Source organism: Dama dama, chromosome X (assembly GCF_033118175.1).
Source record: "Dama dama isolate Ldn47 chromosome X, ASM3311817v1, whole genome shotgun sequence".
NCBI classification, from domain to species: Eukaryota; Metazoa; Chordata; class Mammalia; order Artiodactyla; family Cervidae; genus Dama; species Dama dama.
The window spans coordinates 106,687,409-106,712,657 of NC_083714.1; the positions used below are offsets into that span (position 1 = coordinate 106,687,409).

At 43.4% G+C, this 25,249-nt stretch overlaps 2 protein-coding genes across 6 annotated transcripts in view; both read left to right on the top strand.

Annotated features, from left to right (window-relative positions):
- The window catches only part of ARHGEF9 (Cdc42 guanine nucleotide exchange factor 9), a 462,467-nt gene that overhangs the window by 251,655 nt on the left and 185,563 nt on the right, over positions 1-25,249 (top strand). Inside the window, exon 1 of one of the 5 annotated variants that reach the window (XM_061136173.1) lies at positions 2,992-3,072. The exons of 2 other annotated variants lie outside the window; for them this stretch is intronic. Coding sequence is in view for 2 of the 3 variants with exons in the window: in XM_061136171.1 (XP_060992154.1) it covers positions 3,075-3,083 (9 nt within the window). In the remaining variant the exon portion in view is untranslated. Of the gene's footprint in view, positions 1-2,991; positions 3,084-25,249 lie in introns of those variants that run through there. 2 more of the 5 variants (XM_061136171.1, XM_061136172.1) reach the window with 2 other exon arrangements.
- On the top strand, positions 2,268-2,902 carry LOC133051616 (uncharacterized). Its single transcript, XM_061136174.1, has one exon. It carries the CDS (start codon positions 2,717-2,719, stop codon positions 2,894-2,896), a length of 180 nt encoding a protein of 59 aa, XP_060992157.1. The 5' UTR covers positions 2,268-2,716; the 3' UTR covers positions 2,897-2,902.

Sequence of the window (25,249 nt, forward strand, 5' to 3'; positions counted from 1 at the left end):
TGATTCCTTAATATTATTGAATATTCAGCCTGTTCAAGTTTCCATTTGTCTCATAAATGTCACAAATGGGTGGTGATGCACACATATACAAGTTCCTCCTGAATGGATCCCTCTTTTTTCTCCTTATTTACTTGCTAGAGAACCAGATTTTTGGTCCTGTAGTTTTTTACAGTCTGTATCACCATATTGCAGTTTAAAATGTTTTTCTGTCCTCTGTGTATCATATAAATCAATAGCTAGATCTAGAAGCTTGATCTGATTCAAGATATTTTGCTGTTTGTTTTGGCACAAATCATTCATAGGTGATGTGATAAGTCAAACTTTTAAAGTGGGCATTTTTTGGGTTTTATTCTATCTTGTAAGGCTAGGGGCCATTTTATTTATGACTTCCATTGACTCAGAATTTCCACTCACCAAGTTTGAACAGGTGACTGTCCTAGACTCAGAGATTTTTAGAAAATAGAGAGCACTTCTCATTCCTCTTAGAGTTTATGGTATGGTAGAAATACAAGATGGAGAAGGCAATGGCAACCCACTCCAGTACTCTTGCCTGGCAAATCCCATGGACGGAGGAGCCTGGTAGGCTGCAGTCCATGGGGTCACTAGGAGTCAGACAGGACTGAGCGACTTCACTTTCACTTTTCACTTTCATGCATTGGAGAAGGAAATAGCAACCCATTCCAGTGTTCTTGCCTGGAGAATCCCAGCAACGGGGGAGCCTGGTGGGCTACCGTCTATGGGGTCACAGAGAGTTGGACACGACTGAAGCGACTTAGCAGCAGCAGTAGCAGAAATAGCAGGTATTAATTAGTTCTATCCCTGGATAATCGAATTTCTTGCCCCTTTCCACCAATATCTATCTGTTCATGTGTACAGTCCTATGTAAGAGTAAGAAAGGCCCTTAGAGATATTCAGTGTAAGTTAGTCCTTGGTTTTGGGGGCCCAGAAACCTGCTCTATGTATTTTTCTGACGCAAGGGTTCAGAGGTTTCACTGAATTCTGACAGGTCTAAGTTCTCCTGTGGCAGAAGGGAGATGGAGTCCCATAGAAGGGAAAGGAGTTGCCCCAAAGTCTTATAGGAAGCTTGAAGTAAGCCTAGGAGTAAATCTGAAACATTTCTGTCTCTATTCCAGGGCTTCACCATTTCAGACACCAGACCACAAAAACAGAACAGGGCAGTGATTTCAAGCAGATTGCAAGTTTTATAGGTTTTGTGGAGGCTTTTCCAAAGCAAAACTGTCCTCTCTTCCTAGTACCCAGTATGCTGGAATAGTGCAAGCTGTCATGGTTCAAAGGAACCAGAAGTAGGAAAGAAATCTGATTTGCAAGTGCAGAGATATCAGAGAAAGACAAATATAATTGAATTTTGTATAATTTGTAGAGTGTCTTTGTGGTTCTGTACACAGCACTGATTTGTTGGATTTGTATAGTTAATTGTGAGTGGCCTATAAATACTTGAAGTGAAGTTGCTCAGTTGTGTCCGACTCTTTGCAACCCCATGGACTGTAGCCTACCAGGCTCCTCTGTCCATGGGATTTTCTAGGCAAGAGTACAGGAGTGGGGTGCCATTTCCTTCTCCAGGGATCGAACCGAGGTCTCTCACATTGCAGGCAGATGCTTTACTGTCTGAGCCACCAGGGAAGCCCAATAAAAGGCAGTGGCAAAAAGCATCTTTGCTCCCTCCTTGGCCCAGGCTCCAAAGTTGCTCCAAAGGGTCCCTTCCCGCTGTGACCCCACCCCATTCCTTTTCCCTCCTCCCCATCCTTTTTCCATCCTTTCCCCCAAGCTTCACTTTCTTCATCATACCCCCCCCCCCATTTCTTCTTTCTCTTTCCCATTTTTCCTTTCACTTCTGCTTCTCACCGTCTTCTCATCATTCCCTCCTCTCTCCCTTCCATGCTCTCTCCCCTCTGGCCCGTTCTGTCCATTCCCTTCCTCTCTCCCAGGCCTTTCCCTTCTCTCTCTCCTCAGCTCCATCAACCCACCCACAACAAGCTCTCCACCCCCACGCCAGAACTGGCAGCCTGGAGCTCCGGCTGGGCTGGATGGAGCGGGCCTGCTGGGGGGACCATGTGTTCACCGATTGGCTGCCGCTGGTAGCACGCCAGCTCAAGTACCGCCCCCCCCGGCGAGTAAACGCTCCTCTGCGGCACCTGTTATTGGTCGGCGGGCCTGTCAGCATTTTGGCTGCACCGCACGCAGGCGCCGGCAATCGTTCCGTGAATAAAAACGCAGAATATTGGCTGGGGGGTGGGGAGAGGCGAGGAAGAGAGCCAGCGAGGCAGGGATCGAAAGAGTAGCTGGCAGCCCGGAGCCCGGCGAACAGAGCGAGCGTAGAAAAGCGAGCGAATTAAAGGGAATAGAGGAGACCGAGACTGACCGGTAGCCAGCCAGGCAGGTGGACGGACGCACCCCCGGACAGACAGACTGAGCAGGCGCCGGAGAACCTCGCGCTGGTTTCTCCTGCCTTTCCCTTTGAAAGCCAGGATTTTGCCTTTTTCCGTGGCGCCCGAGAGAGAATGCTGGACTCTGCAGACTTCAGCGCAAGCTAAGATTTCTCAGCTAGGGAAGAAAGATCAGCTCAGTTCTGAGAAGGGGGAAGCGAGCGCCCCTGTCCCCATCCCCCCTTCCCCCCTCCCGTACCAAACTCGGGCGCCAAACCCAGCCCTTCCCCAACCACCCGACTTCCTCCTCTCCTTTCTAGCATGGTGGCTGTATGGACAGTCTGACAGAACAGAGACTGACATCTCCCAATCTGCCAGCCCCTCATTTGGAACACTACAGTGTTCTGCATTGCACCATGACCCTGGATGTGCAAACTGTAGTCGTTTTTGCCGTGATTGTAGTCCTTCTGCTTGTAAATGTCATACTCATGTTTTTTCTGGGAACGCGCTGAATGGAGTCCAGCCACCTGAGCTGTCTGGAATTCTCGCTTTGATTTCATCCCGAGAACCTCCAAGGAAAAAAAAAAAAAAGAGAGAGAGAGACAGGGAAAGAGAGGGAGAGAAAGAGCACGCTTTCTTACTCAGGGGGGAAAACGTTTTGAGCTTCAACATGGCCTCGCTGTGATATGTATGACGTTGGTATATTATCTCTCCCTAAATCTTTTGTTATGTCTTGTCTTTTAAGTATGCCTGTGAGTGTAGTTGCTTATTGCTCGAGTAAAATTGTTGTGTTGATAAAGAAATGCTTTCTATTTAAGTGTGTGTGTGTGTGTGTGTGTGTGTGTGTGTGTGTGTGCATTCTTCATTGATGTGACGTTCATGAAGCAAGCTCTGCATCCTTACACAATGGCTTTGCTGATTGTGGTGTTTTGTCAATTCATTTTCTGGAAAACGACCTTTAAATTCCATCAGAGAATTTTAGTCAGAATTTCTTTCTTGCCATCAGAAGATGGCATTTGGGTTTGTCTGGGGCAAGGGAGGTTGTGGGAAGAGCATGATTAATTTCTGGCATCTTAGGAAAAACAGTGTTGCACTAGATGTTTAGAGGAAAGAAACTGATACAGGAATGAATTTGGGGAAATTATTCTTCAATCTCTTAATGAGAAGCGAGAATATGGGAAGTGATGCTGTGGGGTGCGTTGTGCTGGCAGTTGGTGACTGTGTCCTCTGAATCTTAATTTGCTGTCCAGTGTTTACAGTTTCCAATTTGGAAAGAAGCCACGTTTAAAACATTTCTTAAAAAATCATTAAATGTCAATTTCTTTGGAATCATGGTATGTGACATAAAAGTGTTCTTTGATTTTTATGAATTAGCAAGAGAAGACGTTGACAGTAACTGTTTGGGTTCTTTTTCCCAAATATTGTACCTGTGAATTTGAGTTTGGGAATTTTGTTTCTATGGCCTCCAAAAACAACTAAAACTAGCTTTCTACCAACCTTGGGAATAATGTATTTAGGTATGCCTCTTTGGGGTAATCTCATTTGCAGTGATGTTCTTGAACTACATTTTAAATAGAACTTGCTAGTGCTAATGAGAAAATGGTGGTTTTGTTTGCTTCCTTGTTCTTTAAAATCAGAGGTCTCTCTATTTGGAAGGTTTCCATTTCAAAATGAAATTATGTATCGTGCTAAACTGAGAGTTTTGAGCACCCCCCCCCCAAATGACTGGATGGAAAGGGATGAAAGCTCTGGAAAACATGAGGTAGAAGCAACATTCCAATTTGATATTTATTTGCATGTCTGTATCAGGTGGTAGTGGTGGTGATTGCTGTTATTTTTGCTATTGTTATTATTTTTATATTTCTGTTTACCCTAAGAAAGCTTTTGTCAAAGCCAGTAAAAAATTTTCTCTGATGCCAGTGTGCATAATATAATGCGCCCCCCCCCCCCACCTGCTGATGTTGGCAGGTCTTCATTCTGTTGCTTACCTGACTTGAAAGAGTGCCATTTCTGTCTCATATAGCAATGAATCAGGGCACATAAAACATCCACACACATGTTCCCCCTGCACCCATGTGGGTGACTGTTCATGAGTGATGTGCAAATCTGCTGGCAGTGTGCTCTCAAGTACCATTTACTATTGTTCGGACTGTTTGGAAAAGATTTTGAAGGGAGAGGAGCTGTGAAGGGGGCTCTTGAAATTGTCCAGAACTTGGGGCCCAAAGAGTATAATTTTATGGCATTAGAAGAGGTTTTGAGTCACAAGGTGTGCGCCCGATGGTTCTGTGTGGGTGAGAAACTGATTTTTTAATTTGGTTGGCACCATGTTGTAAGCATGATCTGGGAAGTTTGCTGGCATTGATTCTTATTATTTACTCTTTAGTCCCTTTGTGGGAGCCCCTAGGTTGAACTAAAAACTTGATTTTTTTGCAAAGAGAATCTAGTGAGTCCCATTTGCTCTCCCTTCCTGCGCTTGCCCCAACAGTATTGTGTAAAGTAACCTGATATTTTAGTTGGACACTTTGTTTTGAGACAATGTTGGAGAGTGATGAAAGAAAGACTGTAGGCTGGGCAGCTACAGACCTGGGTCTTCTCTGTTCAGCGACTGCTTGACATTGAGCAATTTTGGGATTCTCTATAACATGGCATTTGGGGATGGTTGGACTATGTTTTTGAATTCTGTGATTTTGGGTGTCTTGGGCACTTGAAATCAGAGGCTAATGAACTGGGAAGATAACTGAAAAGGCAAATGACATGTTAATAAATGTTCATCAAGGGGTGATGGGAGGGGGGAAGGAGGAAATATCTGGTTGCTGGTATCTGGAGAAACTTGTTTTACATAAGAGATTCTTTTACCTAGTTATGTGGGAAGAAAACTGGACTACAACAATAGAATGCTTTTTGATATTTCCTTCAAGGGGATAAGGATTCTCCAAGGCTTGTCTTTGAACCAGGTTTATGACAAAGTATGTGTCATGAAATGCCACAGCCTTCACCTTTGGATGCCTGACAGACGCTTGGCAGAAAGCCTTTGTAAATGTATGTGTGTAGGATGTGTGACAGTATGTATGTGGGTGTGTATGCACATCTACTCTGTGTTTGTGTCGGATACAGACTCCTGGATCTGGATGGGGTTGACTGTGCTAGGAATGAAGAAAAACAGCAGGACATGAATTGAGTTCCCCAGTTCTGAAAGGCCTCCTTGTGCTAAGGCCTATAAAGATTTGACTGGTGCTAAGGTGGATGAGTGTCCCCTCTATCGGTCTTCCCCTACCCTACATAGCCTCAGACTAAAGGGGTAGCTTGAAAGAGCTCTTTCATCAGTAATTTAGTTTGTGAAATGAGTAAACATTTTTTAAATTAACTTATCTTTAGGCACATAAGGGAATGTTGCTAGCCAGATGGCAGGCTACCCTAGAGCAGCTAAAAGGGAGTTTAGGGAGTAGTGAACAGGGTGACTTTTTACTTGTGTGGATCCTAAAGGTTTGGCATTTCTTCTTCAAGATTGTGAGAGTATGCAAAAAGAGAAAAGAGTGGGAGAAAATGAAAATGCAGCTGAGAGGAGTGGAACCCTCTGCATTTTGACTTTCCCCCGCTTTCCTGCCTCTTCTCTTCATCTTCCCCCTTCTAAGCTTTTCCTCTCTTCCCTGATAACAGCCTCCTCTCTCTCCCCCACCATCCCTGCTGTAAGGGATACGAAGGAAGAGAAGAGGGCTTTTCCTCTCTGATTTGTCCCAACTTTTCCTGACAGAGCTCCTTGTTCCCTTTCCTTCTGTCTAACTCCTTTGTAGAGGATACTTTTTGCTACAAGCTCCCCACTAGAGGATTCAAGAAAATGTCCTTGACCAGTATCCAAGCAACTCCTGCATCACGTAGCTCCAGCTGAGGTCTAGGACACTTTAAAGGTCCAGGCACAAGCACTTTTGGAGAAAGGCGGGAGCTGGCAAGGCAGGACTTGGAAAGATGCTTTTGGGGAGAGGATAAACAAAGAACAAAATCCTCATTGCCCACAAATGCCTAGAAAACATATCCAGGGAAGGCATACAGAACCTAGCTGCATCCCAGTCATGGGACTATTTATTTGAAGGCTCTTGGGTTCAAATCCCTCTCTAGTCACTGCCTTCTCCTTAAGATTAAATGAGCCATTTCCCAGTCTAGCTTTAGTGCAAGGAGATCTGAAGGCCCTGAAAAATGTTTTTGCACACCGTGATTTTTGACTGATGCAGGGAGGAGGTAAAAGGGTAGCGTGCATGCATGCTAGTTGCTTCAGTGGTTGTCCGACTCTTTACGACCCTATGGACTATAGCCCTCCAGGTTCCCTCATCCATGAGATTCCTCAAAGCAAGAATGCTGGAGTGGGTTGTTGTGCCCTCCTCCAGGGGATCTTTCAAACCCAGGGATCAAACTCAAGTCTCCTGCATTGCAGGCGTATTCTTTGCTACCTGAGCCACCTGGGAAGCCCAAAGGGATAGCATGTGGGAACAAAGTGAGCAATGTTTCCCCCCTCCCCACTGAGACAGCTTCTATCTGTCAGAACATGTAACATCTGCCTGTGCAGTGTACTCCAATTTTGGCTGTGGCTAGGGAAACTTTCCCAACCTAGCTGCAGTGTGAAATTGTTTTTTTGTTTGTTTCTATGTTGTTGGTCTCTGAAGAGTTTCCAACTGAGATAGCTGGGCAAATTAGAGAGGCCAGTTTGATTGTTAGTTTGGTGAACAGGGTTTGGACCCTGATTCAGACTTTCTCATCTGTGTGTGTGTGTGTGTGTGTGTGTGTGTGTGTGTGAGAGAGAGAGAGAGAGAGAGAGAGAAAGAGAAAGAGAGAGAAAGAGAGAGAAATTAAGTTGCTAGAGACCTGAAGGATCCGATTGAACCTGAGGGTGAGGTGCTCTTCTGCACTCTGGTGAGGTCTAGACTGGGAATGCTTTGCTATGATCAGAGGGTACACTTCAGCATTTGCAGAGATGCTGCCAAAGCATGTCCTCCTTCTAGCTTCTCTTTGCATCTTGGCCTCTGCTCTCCTTGGCCTGTGGAGTACTTGCTCTGTATACAGAAATGATTGGAAACTGAGCTATTCTCCAAATATAACTGCCTCCTCAGAAGGCCTCCCCAAAAGCATCTGGATTCAGTCCCATTGGCCTTGCCCCAAAAAGTGGGGTGGCAGTAGGGAATCTTAGACCCTCTAGCCCTTATTTCTAGCTCTGCAACTTGTTTAGGCCAGCCGAGTCTCTAGCTTTCCAGGAATCCTTGATCAAAGCTTAGCTCTTCTGATGTCTACCCAGAGTGTCTCCTGTCATTAAGTAGGTACAGCTCTCAAGAGTATTTGGTATTGTGCTTTGCCTTGGCACCAAAGTACTGAGTGGAAAAACTAGATGGGGGAAGGGTCTAGTGGGGAGAGAAGACTGGGGAAATAGTCCAGTAATGACAATACTAATAATCCCTTGTCAGTGCATGGGCCTATACAGAGCAATTCTGTATCTTTCCCAATTTAGAGCATCACATCAACCTTGCAAAGTAGATAAGAAGGATTGTTATTCCTGGTTTTACCAATGCAAGAGTTAAAAGTTAGATTTATGGGATGGTAGTGGGTCTGCCTTTCAAATGGACAGGGGCAAAAGAGTAAGATTTGATCATTCCCAGTTAGTGTGCAGCTCAATGGAGTCAGGTGGAGGGGAAGGAGCATGAGTCATCCCTGAAATCATACTAGCTTCCTCAGTTACTTGCTTTCATTTTTAGTTCTTTTTCATACCTTTCATTTATATAGCAATTTTGGACAGAATTCTTTATTCAATAAAATGTTGGTTTTTAATCTTGCATATCAAAGAGTTCCCTTTAGTCTCATGAAAACTCACTATTTGGGATCTTCAAGGAGAAAGGCAGTGTGAATTGGTGAAGCCTAAACCACTATATATATGTGCCATCTGATCAGGATCAGGTAAAAAAAGGACTTTGTCTATGAAATACCTAATTTTGCAATCTTCTACTGGTCCTCAGTCCCCAGTGAACATACAGATCACTTGGAGAGTTTTTAAATACCTGTGCCAAGTTTCCACTCTGATTCTGATTGAATTGTCACATGATAGGTTCCAGGCAACTTTTTATTTTTAAAGAAAAAAATAAGTATTCCAAGGTGATTCAAACATGCAGAGAGAGTTAAAAGCCTTCTCAATGGCTTTGCTGCCTCGTCCAGTCGTCTATGCTCTTGTGAAACTAGCCTTTTGAACCTAACTTCAGGTGTTTTTGAACCAAGCACTAAATTTTGTTTGGTTGATTGATTACTCTAGCTTTTTATGACTTTTTAAAATTTTGCTTCATTGTGCCAAAACTTAGCACTTCCTTCTAGCATGCATGAGTTGAACTTTTATTTTATTTAGTTGGTGTATCCTAGCTTTTGGGGTTTTTCTTTTTTTTTTTTTTGTTTTTTTCCTTGCCATGAAACAGATTAGCAGTCTCTTCTAGCATTGCATCATTTAAAAACTGAATAAGTACCATCCAAGCTGTTGATTCAAAGAAGTGTTGAATATAATGTGATTAATGCTAGCTACTCTGGCAACTCATCAAAGCTGCCTCTTGGAATTGGAGCCAGTTAACTTTTGTGTGTACACAAAGATCTGACTATCTGGTCAGATAGTGCAGAATCCACTGGGTGCTACCATCATCTATCCTATCAGCCTGTTGATGAGGATAATTAGCATGATGGATTTGTTGTATGCTTTGTGGACATCAGTTTGTATGCAAGTTTCATAACAATCATCTACCAAGCCAATGACCCCATAAGAAAAAGTATGAGTCATTTGGTATCTTACCCCTAGTAAATCCTGTTGCAGGCTTTGGGGTTCCCTGTTTTCTTTGAATACCCACAAACCATATGTTACCTAATCGAGTCCAGAATTTGCCTGAGGGTCAGTGCCACAACTGTAGATTTTGGGTACCACTTTCTTTTCCCCTCTTTGGAAAAGCAAGGCATCATAGATTTAGCTTTAAAATAATATATTTGGTTTTCAAACAGTTCACGTAACTCTGTATGTGTATTTCTTTTGGTTGACTGAATTGTTTCCATTAACACAGTGGTTCTCAGCCCTAGGTGCACATTGGAATCACCTGGGGAGTTAACAAGACTTAGAAAAATTCCTAAGATCTCTGGGGGAGATCTTATTGAGTTGGTCATGGTGAGGCCTGGCATCAATATTTTTTTAAAAGCTCCCTGAGGTGACAAGAATGTTCAGCCAGGGATGAGAATGACTGCTCTGTTCAAAGGAAATGTCAGCTCAGCCTGAATCTGGCTTGTTGCACACATGAATAGGCAGGCTTCACAGATGGTGAAATTTTATTCTAGGATTGTGGGGGCCTTGATGAATCCTAGGGGCTTGTGCCCACACCAAAAAGGAGGATTCAACCCTAGAGAGTGAGTAGTCTGAGGGTCTATTTGGATTTTAAATTATCAGCTGTGAGATAGTTTGAACCTTTCAGGGAAAAAAAGTCCCTATGCATTTTCTATAATGGTGGAGATGATTCTGTTCATTTGCTGGGTAACCTTGGTCAAATTACCTCTCCCCTCTGAAATTTGGTCTCCTCATCTGCAAAGTAAGATCAGGTGGATTAGATAGCTTCAAAGATTTCTTCCAGGTTTAATGATCTATGCTTACTTTGTGGTTAATACTAATGATCAAAATGATTAAGAATATCATTATTATTCAAAACTAGTAGGTGATCCAAAGATCTCTTTTAGCAGGTTTGGGATGCACAGGGTTATTTTGGAGGTAGTAGACTTGACTTCTAAATTATATTTAGCTTAGGTCTCTTCTAGAATAACTGAACTATGGGGTTATATTCATTGAGCACACACTGGTTGCCCACAGGGAAGTGAAATATACTGTGAACTGAGTGGCAGGGGGGATGTTAGTTTGGGATTTAGTATTTGTTCAAGAGACATGTTGCATGGATAATTGAAACTTGCCTCTTATAGATAAAATGCCAGCCTTATAGGTCTGGGAAAGCCTAGGAGGCAAGCAGCTGGCTGTTTTGACACCTCAGAACCCCTTTCCTACAATATTTTAAGTAGTCATTCATTTAGTTAATACTACTACTAGTGCTAATATGAATTTAAATGAATACAGTTTTGTACTTAGTTCATTGGCTGTTCCCTTAAATCTGGAAGTAGTTGAGGAAACTGAGGCACTGGGAGATTAAGCGTCTTACTCGAGGTCACATATCCCGAAAGTGATCATTCCTGGCCTAGAACCCAGGTCCCTTGATAGCAGATCTTTTCAGTTCTTCCAGTGTAGCCTGCATACTGAACTCTGAGGTCAGAATGTGGTCATGACTCTGAGAATTTAAAAGTTGTTACTGACATACAGCAGAATTCAAGAGAAAACTTTGAAGAAAGGAACAAAGGGATAACCTAGAGGAAACAGAAAGGTTAAGGGAGGGATGTGTCCGAGGTCAATTCTTTCTTGCTTTTATCACTCTTCTGTGCTAGTTTCAGGCCCCTGACAAGAATTGGGCATTTGGGCTTTGAGCATCACAATTGAGAGTTGGTAGTAGAGAAGAGGGGCAATTGTGAATGCATGGAGAGACAGTATATGGAAGGCAGATCTTTAGTAGGAGAAAAAAACTCTAGAAATGGCCTTGGGCCTCCTAAAATCAAGCTGTGGCTCTGTACCTACCTTGCTGCCAGAACTTGACCAAAGCCCTTCTCCACTAGGCCTCTTGTTTCCATGTGACTAAGATGAGAAGTAGATTTAGTAGGAGAACTGTGTTCTCAAATGAAATTTTAGCCACAAACTTCTCTATAAAACATGGCATGAAAAAGCAGAACTTTGTCTGGTTGAGTGGAGGAGAGAGTCTAGAGTTCCAGACTTGCTAGTGCAGACCTTATTCATTAGGGGAATTGGAGTTAGAAGAGCAGGGATGGTTGCCCAGCACAACCAAATTGCTTGGAAGATAAGGCAACCTTGGATGGAGGAGGCCAGGGTGGGTGGGTGGTGGTGATGGTATATGCCTTTCATTTACGTGGCCAGGATTCACATAGAGAATCACATGGGGGCAGCAATTAAAGTATTTTGGAAATCTGCATGCCTCTCCCTGTCCTGTTTTACAAGTGAAAGAATTAAGGCACTGAGGGAGAAAGGGATTTACTCAAGGTTGCAGTGTTGGGTCTGGTATCCTGAGTCATCAGATCAGCCTCTTGCCCCCATAACCTTCTACCTCTGCTATAGAGTTCTGGCTCTGTGCTCTGTTGGCTGTATCAGAGACTTGGATGCTTTCTCAGGTTTGGTTGGGGAGAGCTCTTAGGGAGAGGCTGGGAGAACAAAAGTATTATGTAACCTCCTAAAGGGGAAAAGGCCTGTCAGAGCCCTTAGGGTGCCAGGCAGTAGATGTGGGTAGGGGAGCAGAGAATCTTTTGCAGACTACATCAGTTCTTCTGAGGCAGGGCTCCCTGGGTCCAACACTGTGCTGCTCAGCCATCCACCCTCAGGGTCCAGAGGCATCTAGCATTGTGCATCTATAGCCAGATCTGGGAATGGTTCTGGCAGCTCTGACCTCTGTTTGCCTGCCTTCATTAGAGGAGGGGAAGGATGCACCTCCCTGCCCAGCAGGCTGCAGGAAGGATGTGCTAAGAGCCCACCCACACCCCCTCAGAGTGTGGTGCCTAAAGGCAGCATCTACTTTTAGCTGTACTTCCCACAGCCTCTCCTCTGCCCACTCTCTTCCATCCTCCTCTCTGTGAACCCTGCTGGTTGGCAGTGGGGCTGGGCAGTGGGTGCTTTGACATTTGGAAAGAGGCATGGTAGAGCCAGGAATCCCTAGGAGAAGCTTTGATAGAGCTGACATGGTGGTGAATGCTCAGAACAGGCATATTGATGAGACTGCTTTGTGTTTAGGGCTTAATAGGCAGTGGAGAGATTTACTTATTTCCTTTGGACCTTGCGGCCAGCTGAGGCACTTGTTTTGAAAATCTAGATTGAACTGCATAGGAGGGCTCGGAAAAATTTATTGCATAGAAAGTGTATTGACACTTTCTCTACTCAGATTTAGAGAAAAGCCACTGGGGATAGTGGATGCTTGCTTGATTCTTGACTCTCCTGAACATTGTCTTAAACTTTTCAGTGGGTTTTGCACATTGTCTCGCTTGATCGTGGCCCTGTGAAGTAAGTAAAACAGGGACTACCTGCATTTTGCAGATGAGAAAAATGAGACTCAAGGAGGTATTGTCATAGAGTGCCTGATCTGGGTTCAAGCTTTGGAAGTTATAGTGCCATTTAAATCATTCTGGACAGCTCTGTCTTCTAGAAAGGGAGTTATAGCTGTCTTGAGTCCAATTTCCTCATTTTGGAAGCTGGGGAACTAGGCTCAAAATAAGAAAGGACTCACACAAGGAAACACACAGTATGTTTGAAGCAGTACTGGAGCTAGAGCTTGCAAGAATGTGAGTTCCTGGATCCATGGGACTTGCAAGCTGCTCTTGTCTTTCAGGAATGGTAAAGGAAATTTGTATGGTGTGATAGAAAGAAGAAGATCACTGAACTAATTCTTTGTTGTTTTTTAGCTCTGTGACCTTGGGCGAGTTACTTAGCCTCTCTGAGTTGGTTTTCTTTTCTATTAAATGGGGCTGATAATCCCTGAGAACTTTCTGAGGCTAAAATCCCTGGGTGACTGCTGTAGTGGAAGGGCCTGACACTTGGTAGGCCTCTACCTTTAACAATCCTCTCTGTAAAGGATTTTTTGAAGACTTACACATGAATATAAAGAGGGGCTATAAATATGAACTTAGTTGCTGGGTGACCTTTAACAAATTCCATTGTCTTTGTGCCTCATTTCTCTCTGTTACAACATGGAGGCCTCTTTTATTTTCCTCCCTTGGAAGGATAGAATCCCTATGTCCTGGCCCATGTCTTGGGTCATTGGTGGGGAGCTGGAATTTTTTTTTTCTTATAAGAAGCTTTCTTTTATTTACCCCCATCTCCACCCACCCTGCCACCTGGCCACACATGGTACTATGAATACCAGACTAGCTTTCTGTCTCCCTATCTCCTGCAAAGATAAAAGAGGAGCTTGGAAGAAAGCCAAAGTTAATTGTATTTTTATTTAGTGCCTTCTTAAATCCATCAAGCCAGAATCATTTGCTCCCAGGTCCTTGACCAGAATTTGTGATGGGCATTACTGGATTTCATGATATGATTAAAAGCTGTGTTTAGAGTTCATGAGCTCTGGACAAATGACCTAATTAGGACAAGTCTGCACTTTTTACCTTTATCTGTATTACCTTGGAAAATTCTCATTACCTCGGGAACAGGGCAAGAAGATAAGGACTATTGTATAGTCCTCTATAGTCATCTGTTCCTGCCATGTTTTTCTTTTCTCACAACCCTGTGAGGTGAGCAAGGCTTGGATTATTCTCCCCATTTTAAGGCTAAGTAAATTGAAACTATTAGTGTTTCCTCTTAAAAGCAGTGGTGTGCTCTTAAGAGCATTGCATATATAGTTAGATGTTATCAACCCACCCATACCAAATGGCCTTGAGCAAGGAGTTCATTGTAAAGATGCCTTCTGCACTTTGCTTTTATCCTTGTCTTGTTATAAAAGTTAGTCAAGATAGCAGAGAAAACTAGGCCGATGTCACCATGTAACTTTGACTAGGTTGGCATTGGATTACTAATTGGCAGCTCAGATACAGTTATCTGACCTATAAGTCCACCCATATATCATCCATGGATGCATGAGAGGCCTTGCCAAATTCAGAAGGGTGGCCCTACATCCTGTGACCCTTCATGCCCTGTTTGGAGGTTTTCTCTTTGTAGATTTATCTGGTTGTACCTTGAGCCTAAAAGATGGCTTCGTACCATCACTAGTTCCCACAATCATCCCAAAAGATGAGGAAGGAATGCTTAGGATAAACCCCATCTCATTTTGCCTGAGCTTTAGTGAACATTGTATGCATTTAGGACTTTATCCTTTTTACTCCAAGTGACTCAAGACACTGGAAAAATGAGTGTGGAATGACAAATGTAGGGAAGCGACCAATAGCCTGTCCAGGGCTAAAGGGAGCCTAGCTAGAATGAGTCATCTGTAGGTGCTAATCCATATGCACATATATGTGCACTTTATTTTTGTTGTGGTAGTGGTGGTAGGAGAGATCAGTTAGTACATAATGCTTAAACTGAGAAAGTCACTGGATAAGAATGAGGAACAATCCATAAGCCCACTCCCTCATGGTACTGCTAAGGAAACTGCTGTCTGGGGAGAGGTAAGGACTCGCCCAGAGTCTTAGAGTTGGTCCCTGATCCTTGTCTTTCTATTTGAGGCCTCTTGGATAAATGAAGTGGTGGCTAAGCCTCTTGCAAAAAGCACCTATGAACAACATATTCAGAAAGTGACAGATGAAATTTGAGTCAATGTCCTCCGACCTTCTTGGGAGCAGATTAACCCAGGTGTCTTAGGGGAAAGCTGATAGAAACAAATTTAACAGGAGGAAAATTAGTTCAGTCTTGCTGTCTATCAATGGCCTCTGCCCATATTCACACATTATAGGTCACATGTGATGCACACACTCAGACATATGTGGAGTATATTTAGGATACACATGGGACACACATGTGGGATATACTTTCTCATTGACACACTTGGAGCACACACACATTCAGTTTGCCATGGGGCACACTCACACTTGCACATGCTTGGCACAGGCAGAGTACACACATACACACTTGAGGCATGCTTATGCAAATTTGGGCATACATGGATGCATATAAAACATAACTGCACATTCACATATGTGTAGAGTATACTGAGATGCATACTCAGATATACTCCTATCCCTGGGCACACACTCCTAAGGACTTGAACAAACAACCCCTCCACCTTGAGATACATTTGAACCCATCTATGGGACACACACACAGGCCCCACACATCCTTACGGGACACATTCTGATGAACACATTGTATCCCTAAGACTAATCAGCTGTCCCAGTCTTTCAAGGAGGCACAAGAGGGCACTGGCCCCATCTGGTGGGGCCTCTATCAGTTTGCTCTGCCCCTTTATCCCTGAAATCAGACTTCAAGGAGCAGTAAGCTCAGGAATAAAATGGATACTCAAGGTGGCATGTGTTATAGCAGGCTCCATCATTCAAACAAAACTTAAAACTGAGCCCTGAGATGTTAACAGGCAGATGGAGAAGATAAATTGACATTTATCAATGCAGAAAGTTTGAGCCTGCTCCTCTATTTCCTAATCTACTTACAGACCATTAGGGAATGGTATAATTGTGAAGTAATATCCTAGAAAACCTAAAGTAACTGATATTAAAGTTTGTTTTTCTTGGGAATGAAGTAACAACTTGGACCAGAGTAAGTTTATCTAAAGTGTGAGTGGGAGATTGTGAGAGGAAGTACATAGGATGCATAAATGGGGGCAGAGGTTCAGCCTCTCCTGGGTCAGTGGTGGATGGAGAGAACAGTCACATCCTTAATGACCACAGCCCTGCCCCTAGGCACAGCAGCTTGGACCATCTGGCCCCACTAATGAGGACCTGCTATTTTTAGAGTTTCTCAAGCTGGAAACCAGGTCGGGGTGTCCTGGAGAGGCCTTTCTGGCCCTTAGTACCAAAGGCTGGAGCTAGAAGGAGGGGCCCTAAACTGTGTCTGGGTAAAGGGTGGGGAGCAATGAGACAGGTGGCCAGTGTGCCAGGTCTGCCCTTTAGCAGCAGCTTCAGAGCCCCAGGGGATTACTGTTGAATGTGACAGCCTTATGTCTGTTTTTGAGCTTTGGACTTGAAATCGAGAAACACAAATTTCTTACTATGATTTTACATTTAGGGTAGAAGATTTTGAAGATAAAAAAAAAATTCTAATATTCTTTTATATTGCTCCTTACCTAAAGAAAGAATACAGTAAAATTTCAAACACACACACACATTTCAGTTGCTATTCTGCCACTTGGGGTGTGTCTCAGTCAGGTTCCCTTCCTCTCGCTGAGTCTTATTTGGTCTATATGTAAAATCACCAATATTGCCCCTCATACTCTGGCAAAGCTCAGATAGACTCAGTTGAGAAAATGCTTTGCAGATGTACTTGTTCTTCACCCATAAAGCTCTATCTCCCCTATTCCTAAGTTGATCTCAATACCTGCCAACTACTGAGTCTAACTTACAGAGTAGCAGTAGAAGGAAAGACCAGAGAGGCAACCTCATGGGGTCAGGTTGGGCAGTCATGCTGGGATCACCCTCACTCATACAGATGCTTTTCAGTACCAGGTCAGTCCTTTCCCAGAATACAGGTTTGCAACATTTATGTGGTCTTATAGCTTTGGCTTCTTATGAACTCTAGGTAGGGAAAGTGGGGAGCATCAGAAACAATTTTCTTCCTAAACTAGAAAAAGCAAGCTCATATAGCCTGTACCTGCCACGTGCCAGAGGATGTAGCCTTTATTTCCAGTATTGACCCTGAGAATGTGCCTTATTCTGAGTTTTGTGCTCAGGGCCATTTCCACCTGCCTTTTTGAAGGGGGTGAGTCAGGAACTAGACTATTAGCACAAGTTTAGATTTCTCCTCATCCCATAAATTATGGGCAAATTCCTTCTGAGTCTCTTTTCTGGTCTGTAAAATGGGCTTTTCTGTTAAGTTTCAGGATTGTGGGGTGCAAGAATTCATGGTGACAAAATATGTGAAAGTGCCTTTTAAAATGTTGACTATGTTTTACTATTGTTAATTGTTATGAGTCTATCCAAGTTGTGATTACAGGTACTTTGGAGGTAACCTAAGAGTTTGTATTCACTTTATTTCTCAATTTCTTCCCCCTACCCTGTTATAAAATAGTATTGTCTCCATTTTGCAGATGAGAATACTGAGTCTGAGGGTACAGGATTAGGTAATGGTGGATTCTGGTCCAGAAGCCATGCCTTCAGACTCTATTCAATGTTCTTTCTATGGCCCCAAGCTATCACCCCTTGAAGTCCAGTACTAAAAGGAAGCTGCTGGTGGCAACTTAATGTTAAAAATTTAGGTTTGTCTCTGACACACAGCAAGGGACAGGGGCTCTCTGGGGCATAGCCTAATCCAGAAGTGCCCTGCTTGCCCATGAGAGGCACTGACCTGTCATCCCTTTCACAGCAGCTCACGTCCTACTCGTCTCCTGCATATTAGAAGCAGTGAAGCGTTGTAGAAGATGCTAAGCTGTTGTGAGAGGGAATTGTGCTGCCCATTTAATTCACTTCAGGAGGATCCCTGAAGGCACTTGGTCTACCTTAGCTACTCCCACCTCCTCACAGCTTCCTGAGTACAGAAGCCCTGTGTGACTGACCTGCCTAAGGGGTTGGATAAAGGTATCTGAAGAAATAATATTTAAGGGCCTTATTCTGTGGGGTATTTTGCCAACTCTTGAGAGTTAAGATAGTAGAGATCCAGAGACCATAGCTGAGAGAGTTCCCTGAGACCATTTGGGCTGACTCTTACCGGCCTTGATGTGAACATTAAAATATAGCTAGGCTGACTTTTTCTCCCTTTGTGTAGTTTTCTTTGTACACCACAGACTCACAAGCTAGGCCAAATTTCCTAGAGCCTTTCTAGCTTGTGTATTTTTCCTTTCTCAGCCCAGGAGAAGGGTGGGTAGGCACACTGAGACAAGAGTGGTGAGAGGAAGGAAATGGAAGAATCTGTGGAGCTCAGGCCTTAGGTGCTAGGCTCTGGGGAAGAAGGCCTTTTGTGTCTTTTGTCATCTGTCCTGCCACTAATATGTTGTTTTCCTATAACTCAGATTGGCTATGAGAGCCCAACTCAAACTGTTGCTGTTTTCACTTGTGCCACTGAAACCTATGGGATGACTATAATGCTGACCTTTCTAGGGGATTGGACAAGCAACATCAAGGGTTAGGAAACTGGAATAAAAAAGGAGAGAGACACCTTCTGTTCTTAAAGTTTGAGCACCCAGAGAGGTGGATAGGGAAGGGTCAGTTGCCAGAGCTCTGCCAAGAAGCAGCCACATAGTTTCTTCAGCTCTCTTGACTATAGAAGACTCATTGAAAAATTACTTTATTTTTGAAAAGGAAATACAGTCACATGGTCCAAAAGGTACACAGTGAAAAGTCTCACTCTAGCCCTGCCCTCCAGCCACTTGGCTTCCTCTGCAGAGGCCATCAGTGAATCCTTCCAGAGAAATGTTATATGGATATATAAAACGAATATGAATATATTTTTCTCTGTTTATGGTAACATACACCCTGTTCTATATCTTGCTATGCTTTGGAGGTTCTGTGTTCCTGTAGGAGCATGAGGATATGCTGTGGAGAGCAGAGGTTAAGAGCACTGGTTCTAGAGTAAGACTACCTGGGTTTTGGTTCTGACCCTGTGTGACCTTCAGCAATCACTTCATCTTTCTGAGCCATGTTTTTCTCATTTTTAAAATGGGGATCAAGTAAGTTAGTATATGTAAAAACTTGGATTTGTCTCTGACACATACTAAAGTGAAAGTGAAAGTGAAGTCGCTCAGTCTTTGCCGACTCTTTGTGACCCCATGGACTGTAGTCCCCCCCCCCCCACCCCCGGCTCCTCGGTCCGTGGGATTTTCCAGGCACGAATTCTGGATTGGGTTGCTATTTCCTTCTCCAGGGGATCTTTCCAACCCAGGGATCGAACCCGGGTCTCCCGCATTGTAGGCAGATGCTTTACTGTCTGAGCTACCAGGGAAGCCCTGACACATACTAAGTACTCAGTAAATGTTAACCATTTTTTTTATGATTAGAAAAATTCTGGACTGTGAGTCAGAAGATTTGGGTTCTCTTTTTGTTCATGCTTCTGGGATACCTGAGGGACTTCCTTTCTCCAAGCCTTCTTCTTCATTTTAAAAATGAGGTCTCATCCCTGCTCTTCTTACTCCCCAGAATTGCTGGCAGGATCTAGTGAGCTCATGAATGTGTAATGAATATGAAAAGAATTTAGAAACTATAATGTGTTAAGCTCATGGTAGGTGAGCCTCTTTCTCTTTTCTTGAAACTACTTTAGGTGGCTTGAACCCAATGGCTTAAACTGGGTGGAAAAAGCAGTACTCATTCTTCTGGCAGCGGAGCCTAAAGGCCGTCTTTGTACTAAAGTTCTATTCTGGGTAAAGGTAGCCCATGGCAAAAATCTGAAATAGTCAAGTTTTGTCTTCTGACCTTTCTTATCCCACTCCATCTCACTTCTGACTTCCTTGTTTCCATGTCTTCTTCAACTCCCCTCTGTCTCTTGACAGCAGCATCTGTCAAAGACAACCTAACTTTCCATTTGAGATAAACTGGTCCAGCTAGCTCAGGGAGTTATATTTGCTTAAGTTCAATTTGCTTAAGTTCAATACTCAGTAACCAAGTCAAGCCTGGAGCCCATTCTTCCCTTCCCACTGTTTTTTCACTAGCATTTTCGTTTCAGTATAAATTTGAATTTCAGATCCCTTAGCAAAAACATTTAGTGATGAATGAGATACCAGAAGTAATTCTACTTAGCCTTCATTTCCAGGGAGGGTCAGATTTGTTTGGGGCCCTGAGAGGAGGGTGAAACAGGTGATGGTTGTAGTATTCAAGGGGTGACATCTGTAGGGCAGAGGGAGGAAGGAGCATCAGAAAATGTCTAAAACTGATCTCAAAAATAAAACTTAGGAAGAAAATGTTGCAAGTTCTTTATATATTAAATTGTTAATCTCATCATTTCATTTCTACTTTTTTTGTGTAGATTTTTTATAAAACACATACTACATTAGTAGTAGGTAGATACTGGGATGGATTTTTTTTTTAACCAATTGATTATTTTTTAAACAAAATCTTGAATTTTTATTTTGTATTGGGGTATAGCTGATTAACAATGTTTTGATAATTTCAGGGGAGAAATTTTTAACCAAAACAATTGACAACTGTCCTCTTAAACTATTGTAGGCTTGGTTTCTAATCTTGGCTCTGCTGCTGACTAACTTGACATGTTAGCCGACTTCTCTTTACTAGAACCTCAGTTTTCTTATCTGTAAAATGTTAGACTGAACTAGATGTGCTAGCTCTTGGGAGTCTCCAATCCTGGCCTTCTCTGAGTATAGTAAGTCACTCTTTCAGGCTTTTGAGCCTGAGACAGAGTCAAGAAGAGTAGGTTCAAGCCCTAGCATCTTGCTGGATGTTTTGTCCCTCAGTCAGCTTTCCTGGGTCCCTTCCCTTCTCTACTCCTACCTCCTCTACCTAGCCCAGACAGGCAGAGGATCTCTTACATAAGCCTCACTGACCTACTTGAAGATCTTTTGTTACAAGCACAATCACTTTTCCTGCAAACACAGATGGGATGTTTGCATCCATTCTGCAATCTATCCTTCCTGGGCCCTGAGGGTGGGTCTGATTGTGCTTCTTTTGTGTCTTCATTGTTAGCCTAGGTTTAGATGTTACATCCCTCTGTCTGTAGTCTTAAAAGACACAGTCTGAAGGGGAGACAGCTCAGCCAGTTTGAGTCCCTGGGAGCCTGATCTAGTGAATGCTCACTGACCATTCCTGCTCATCAATCATTTATCATGTCTGCTGGGAACCCAGGACAGTGCTAGACTTTGTCAGGAGAAAAATGACCCATCCCTGAATGGGAAACTACTGACAAGGGCCAGAAACACTGCTAAATGCCTTGGCCAATGTCTTTTCTCTTGCAGGGAGTAAAAGAGAAGAGGGAAATCAATAAGCTACTGGAAACCATCTTTCACTTTCTGATGGGCTGTTTAAATGCAGATTTCCCTTTTGGGCTATAAGTACTCCCCAGGAGACAGTTACATTCTCTTTGTAAATGCCTGCCAAGGCTAGAGACTTTGCAAGCCAGTGTCCTGGGTGGGCATGCTCAGTAGACTTCAAGGTGGTTTAAGATGGTTGAAATATATTTATTTTTTCTGTCTCTTCTCCATGTATAGAAGCAGGTCACAGTATACCTTACTAAATGCTGTTCCTGTTATCACTACCTTAGACCAGATGGCCACATTTAAGAATACATTAGAACTATTAGTTCCAACCTATCTCCTCCTCTGCTCCTCCCCCCCCACCTACAGTCCTCCTTCCCTTACAAGATTTTAACACGACATCTGTCAAATGGATAAAAAATGACTTTCCCTTCTTCTCGCTGCCTTGCCCACCCACCCTCTGGCTGTGGTGTTGATGAGTATAGAATTATACATGTGGGAGACACGGAGGACAAATTCTTCATGTAGTTCTAGCCCCCTCCTCCTAACCCTTCTGTAAACCTAGAGGAGCCCCACCCCCATCCCTTGGAGGAATTCCAAGGCTGACCTTCAAGTCACAGTCCAGAAAAAGTTAAAGCTCCCAAGTCTTGTCTCAGTGGAACTATGTAAAGGAATTCAAGAACCCAGGTGTAGGGTGATGGGTCTAGGTCACTTCAAGCATTTGGGGCTTTTTGAATCTCCTGCCTATCCCCTAGGCTTGCCCTGGCCATCTTTCAAGGTATGTAGGAAACAAGCAACCCACATGGGTAGCTGGAACTTAGTAGCCACAGCAAGTCCAAGAAGGATGAGATAATCAGGGCAGGAATATTTTGGAGATAGATCCCAGTCTGACTCAAGAGATAGGTAGGGGTCAGAGTGACCTCCAGCTTGGGATAACATGCTTCTGACTCAACTCGTGGAAAGAGCATTGCTGAGTCTTTTTTTTTTTTTTTTTTACTGATAATTTTTCTCTTAGAGTATTGGGAGCTGACTTGGGTAGATTGAACATAGCTCTAGGAAATTACTTCTAGATTGTAGTGTAGAGAGATGCTGCAAAAATTTTCCATTAGGGGCTTCAATGTTGAAGGTCTAGGAGGGAGTGGGAGTAGGGGTGCAGGTGCAGATAGTCTCTGAGGCAGCCTGGGAAAATCCACCTAGACAAACTACTATAATTCCTTAGCCTGCCTGAAAACTGACACAAGAAGGAGAAGCCAAGAGCCAGAATTTCAGAGATTCTGGTTTCTTCAGAAACCATTGCAGTTAGAAGAAATTCTTGTACTTCAAACTCAGGCTCTAGAAAGTTTAAAAGACACTTGGTCTCAGTGTGATATATGATTTAGAATTGCTCGGGCCGCTTGTTAAAAATGCTGGGGTGATTCTGAGCAAAGAGTCTGGGAATGACAATTGAGAAACTGGTATAAAGAATTGTTGCAGGAAGGGGGACCCCTTCCAGGGCCCGAAATTGGGCTCTTGTCTAACACTCGGAAATGAATTGTCCGAGGAGACACATGTTGACAAAGCAAGAGATTTTATTGGGAAAGGGCACCCGGGTGGAGAGCAGTAGGTAAGGGAACCCAGGAGAACTGCTCTGCCGCGTGGCTCGCAGACTTGGGTTTTATGGTGATGGGATTAGTTTCCGGGTGGTCTTTGGCCAATCATTCTAATTCAGAGTCTTTCCTGGTGGCGCACGCATCGCTCAGCCAAGATGGATGCTAGCAAGAGGGATTCTGGGAAGTGGACGGACAGGTAGTGTCTCCTCTCGATCTTTCCCGAACTCTTTCGGCTGGTGGTGGCCTATTAGTTCCGTATTCCTTATCAGGATCTCCTGCCATAAAACAACTCATGCAAATGGTTACTATGGTGCCTGGCCAGGGTGGGCGGTTTCAATCAGTGTGTTTCCCCTAACAACTCCCCCCTGAGAGACTTCATACTCAAGATGCTTCGTGGGAATTGGGGCGGAGGTCTCTTTCTTCTGTAACTTCTTCCTGCTGTGCCTGGGCGTAGGCCTGCCTAGCAGAGCAGAAGTCTCTCTCTACCTGATCTAAGTTGGGGTGTTCCACATCTGAAACCAGCTTTTACTCTTGTAATAACAGCAACTTAGTTTGAAACTGTCAGAGCACCTCTCAGAGGTAAAATAGACAGGGGCCAAACAGGAGACCTAACAGGATGGTCATCACTGGTCCCCAGAAACAGGAGGCACTTCTGGGATGATTGGCTGGTGGTCAAGCAACAGAGCTGTGTTCTAAGAATCATGTTTAGTCTGAAGTTACCATCTTCCACCTGGGTGGGGGCTCTAGTTCTGTAGAAGAACTCAAAAGACATTGTTATGCATATTTTTTTTTTTTTTGAGTAGGAACCAGGACCCGTCTCAAGGCTGTACCACCATTTGATTGTTTCCCCTCTGTTTCTGTATTTTTTTTTTCCTTCTCTGATTGGCAATTGTTTGAATCTACCCTTTGGAACTCAGGGAAGGTCAAGGAGGCTGAATAAAGCCTATATTTTACAGTACAGCAGATCTGTACTCCAGAGTTGCCACCCTGCAGAGTCCTGTTCAGTTTTATTTAGGGAACAGGGCAACTATGACTGTGATAACTTTTTGTCAAAATGGGGCAGAGGACCGCCTCATCTTGGAGAAGAGACACTGAATTGGAAGTATTCCTGAGTTCCAAGTCTTAGATCTGAGCCTTGTATGATTAAAATCTCAATCCCTTGGTCTGCCATTTTGTTGTAACATACCCAGTTAGTAGTAGCTAGAGAAGGGATAACTGGAGTTTTAATAGACAAAGTAAATCTCTTTCTTTTAGAAGAATAGACCTGAAATCTAGTCTGGACCTGGCACTTCAGGGAGACTTGTAGCCAGGTGGCCAGTTGTCTAGTTTTATAAAAAGTAAGGTAGAAGTTACTAGCTTCCAGCAGACATTGTTTTGAGAATGGTGGCATCTAAGCCTGACACGACTCAGAAAACTCAAGTGTTTGGCAATACAATGTCTAATCTGAAATTACACCCATAGTAACACCTGGTTATTTCCCAGGATGTCTGAACCAAAGCTGAGTACTCCATTTTGACTTTTAATTGTAAATTTTTTTCTTTAATAGCCAAAGCAGACGGCACCATTAATGATGTCAGTGTTTCTCTAGGTATGAGAAGATGCAAGAATTGGGACTCATAAAATCTCTTGAAAAGATCTAACTATCTGAAGGCCTGCCCTGCCAGTTTTTCCCAGAGCACGGAACACCTCATTCTTGATCTTCACCCTGAACTCCTTTCAGGGCCGTTGAAAGTCAGCAGTTGCAGTGGCCATGATAGAATCGCTGTAGATGTAGATGGCAAGTGTCAATCTTCAGTTGGCAAAGCCCCTTTTTGCTCACAAACTTGACCACGACTTTGAGGGGGGCATTTCATGACCATTTTATCCCATGGTGCTGAGAATGTCCATTCTCAGGTTTGGCAAAGATTTTGTCGACCGGCCTCTCGATGTGCTGTTACTGGATTAGGCCATAAAACAGTATCTAAAATTCTCTGGATCACCTGTCTTACTAGCCTCTTGGTCCAGGAAAACATTCCCTCTTGTTGCTTTTTCTCATATCTAGAGTTACACTGTCATCATCATCGATTTCATAAGGAACTATATATTATTCTATCAGAGGCCTCAGTCACACATTTGGCACTGTAAGAAATAGCAATTCTGTAAAACAGGTGAAATACAAAGAACGTAGCCAGCAGTATTAGTAAAGTCACAAGTAAGACCTAAGAGCTTCTATTAGATGTAGCCCAGTATATCCCAGGTCATCTGACTTATTCTACTCTGTACGAATCTTTATCTTTCAGGGAAATTATTCATTGGCACCACCATCTATAAGGCACATAGCCCAGTTTTCTAGTGTTACTAGACTGATTATCCTTAGTATGATTTAATTGTTTTTAACACAGAGGAGACTTTAAACCTAAATTACCATAGCTTAGTTAAGTTATCTATATAAATCTATCTCATAATTGTGGGAGATTTCTTTTTCTTTTGCTAAAACCTTTTTTGTTGCTCTGATTGAGCTTGAGGAATAGAAAAAGGCTCAAATTTATAGCCAGAGTCAAAGTAGGCATTATTAATTGGCCCAGTGAGGGGATCCCATCTGGTAGTATCATAGTAACCTGAATATGACTATAATTTT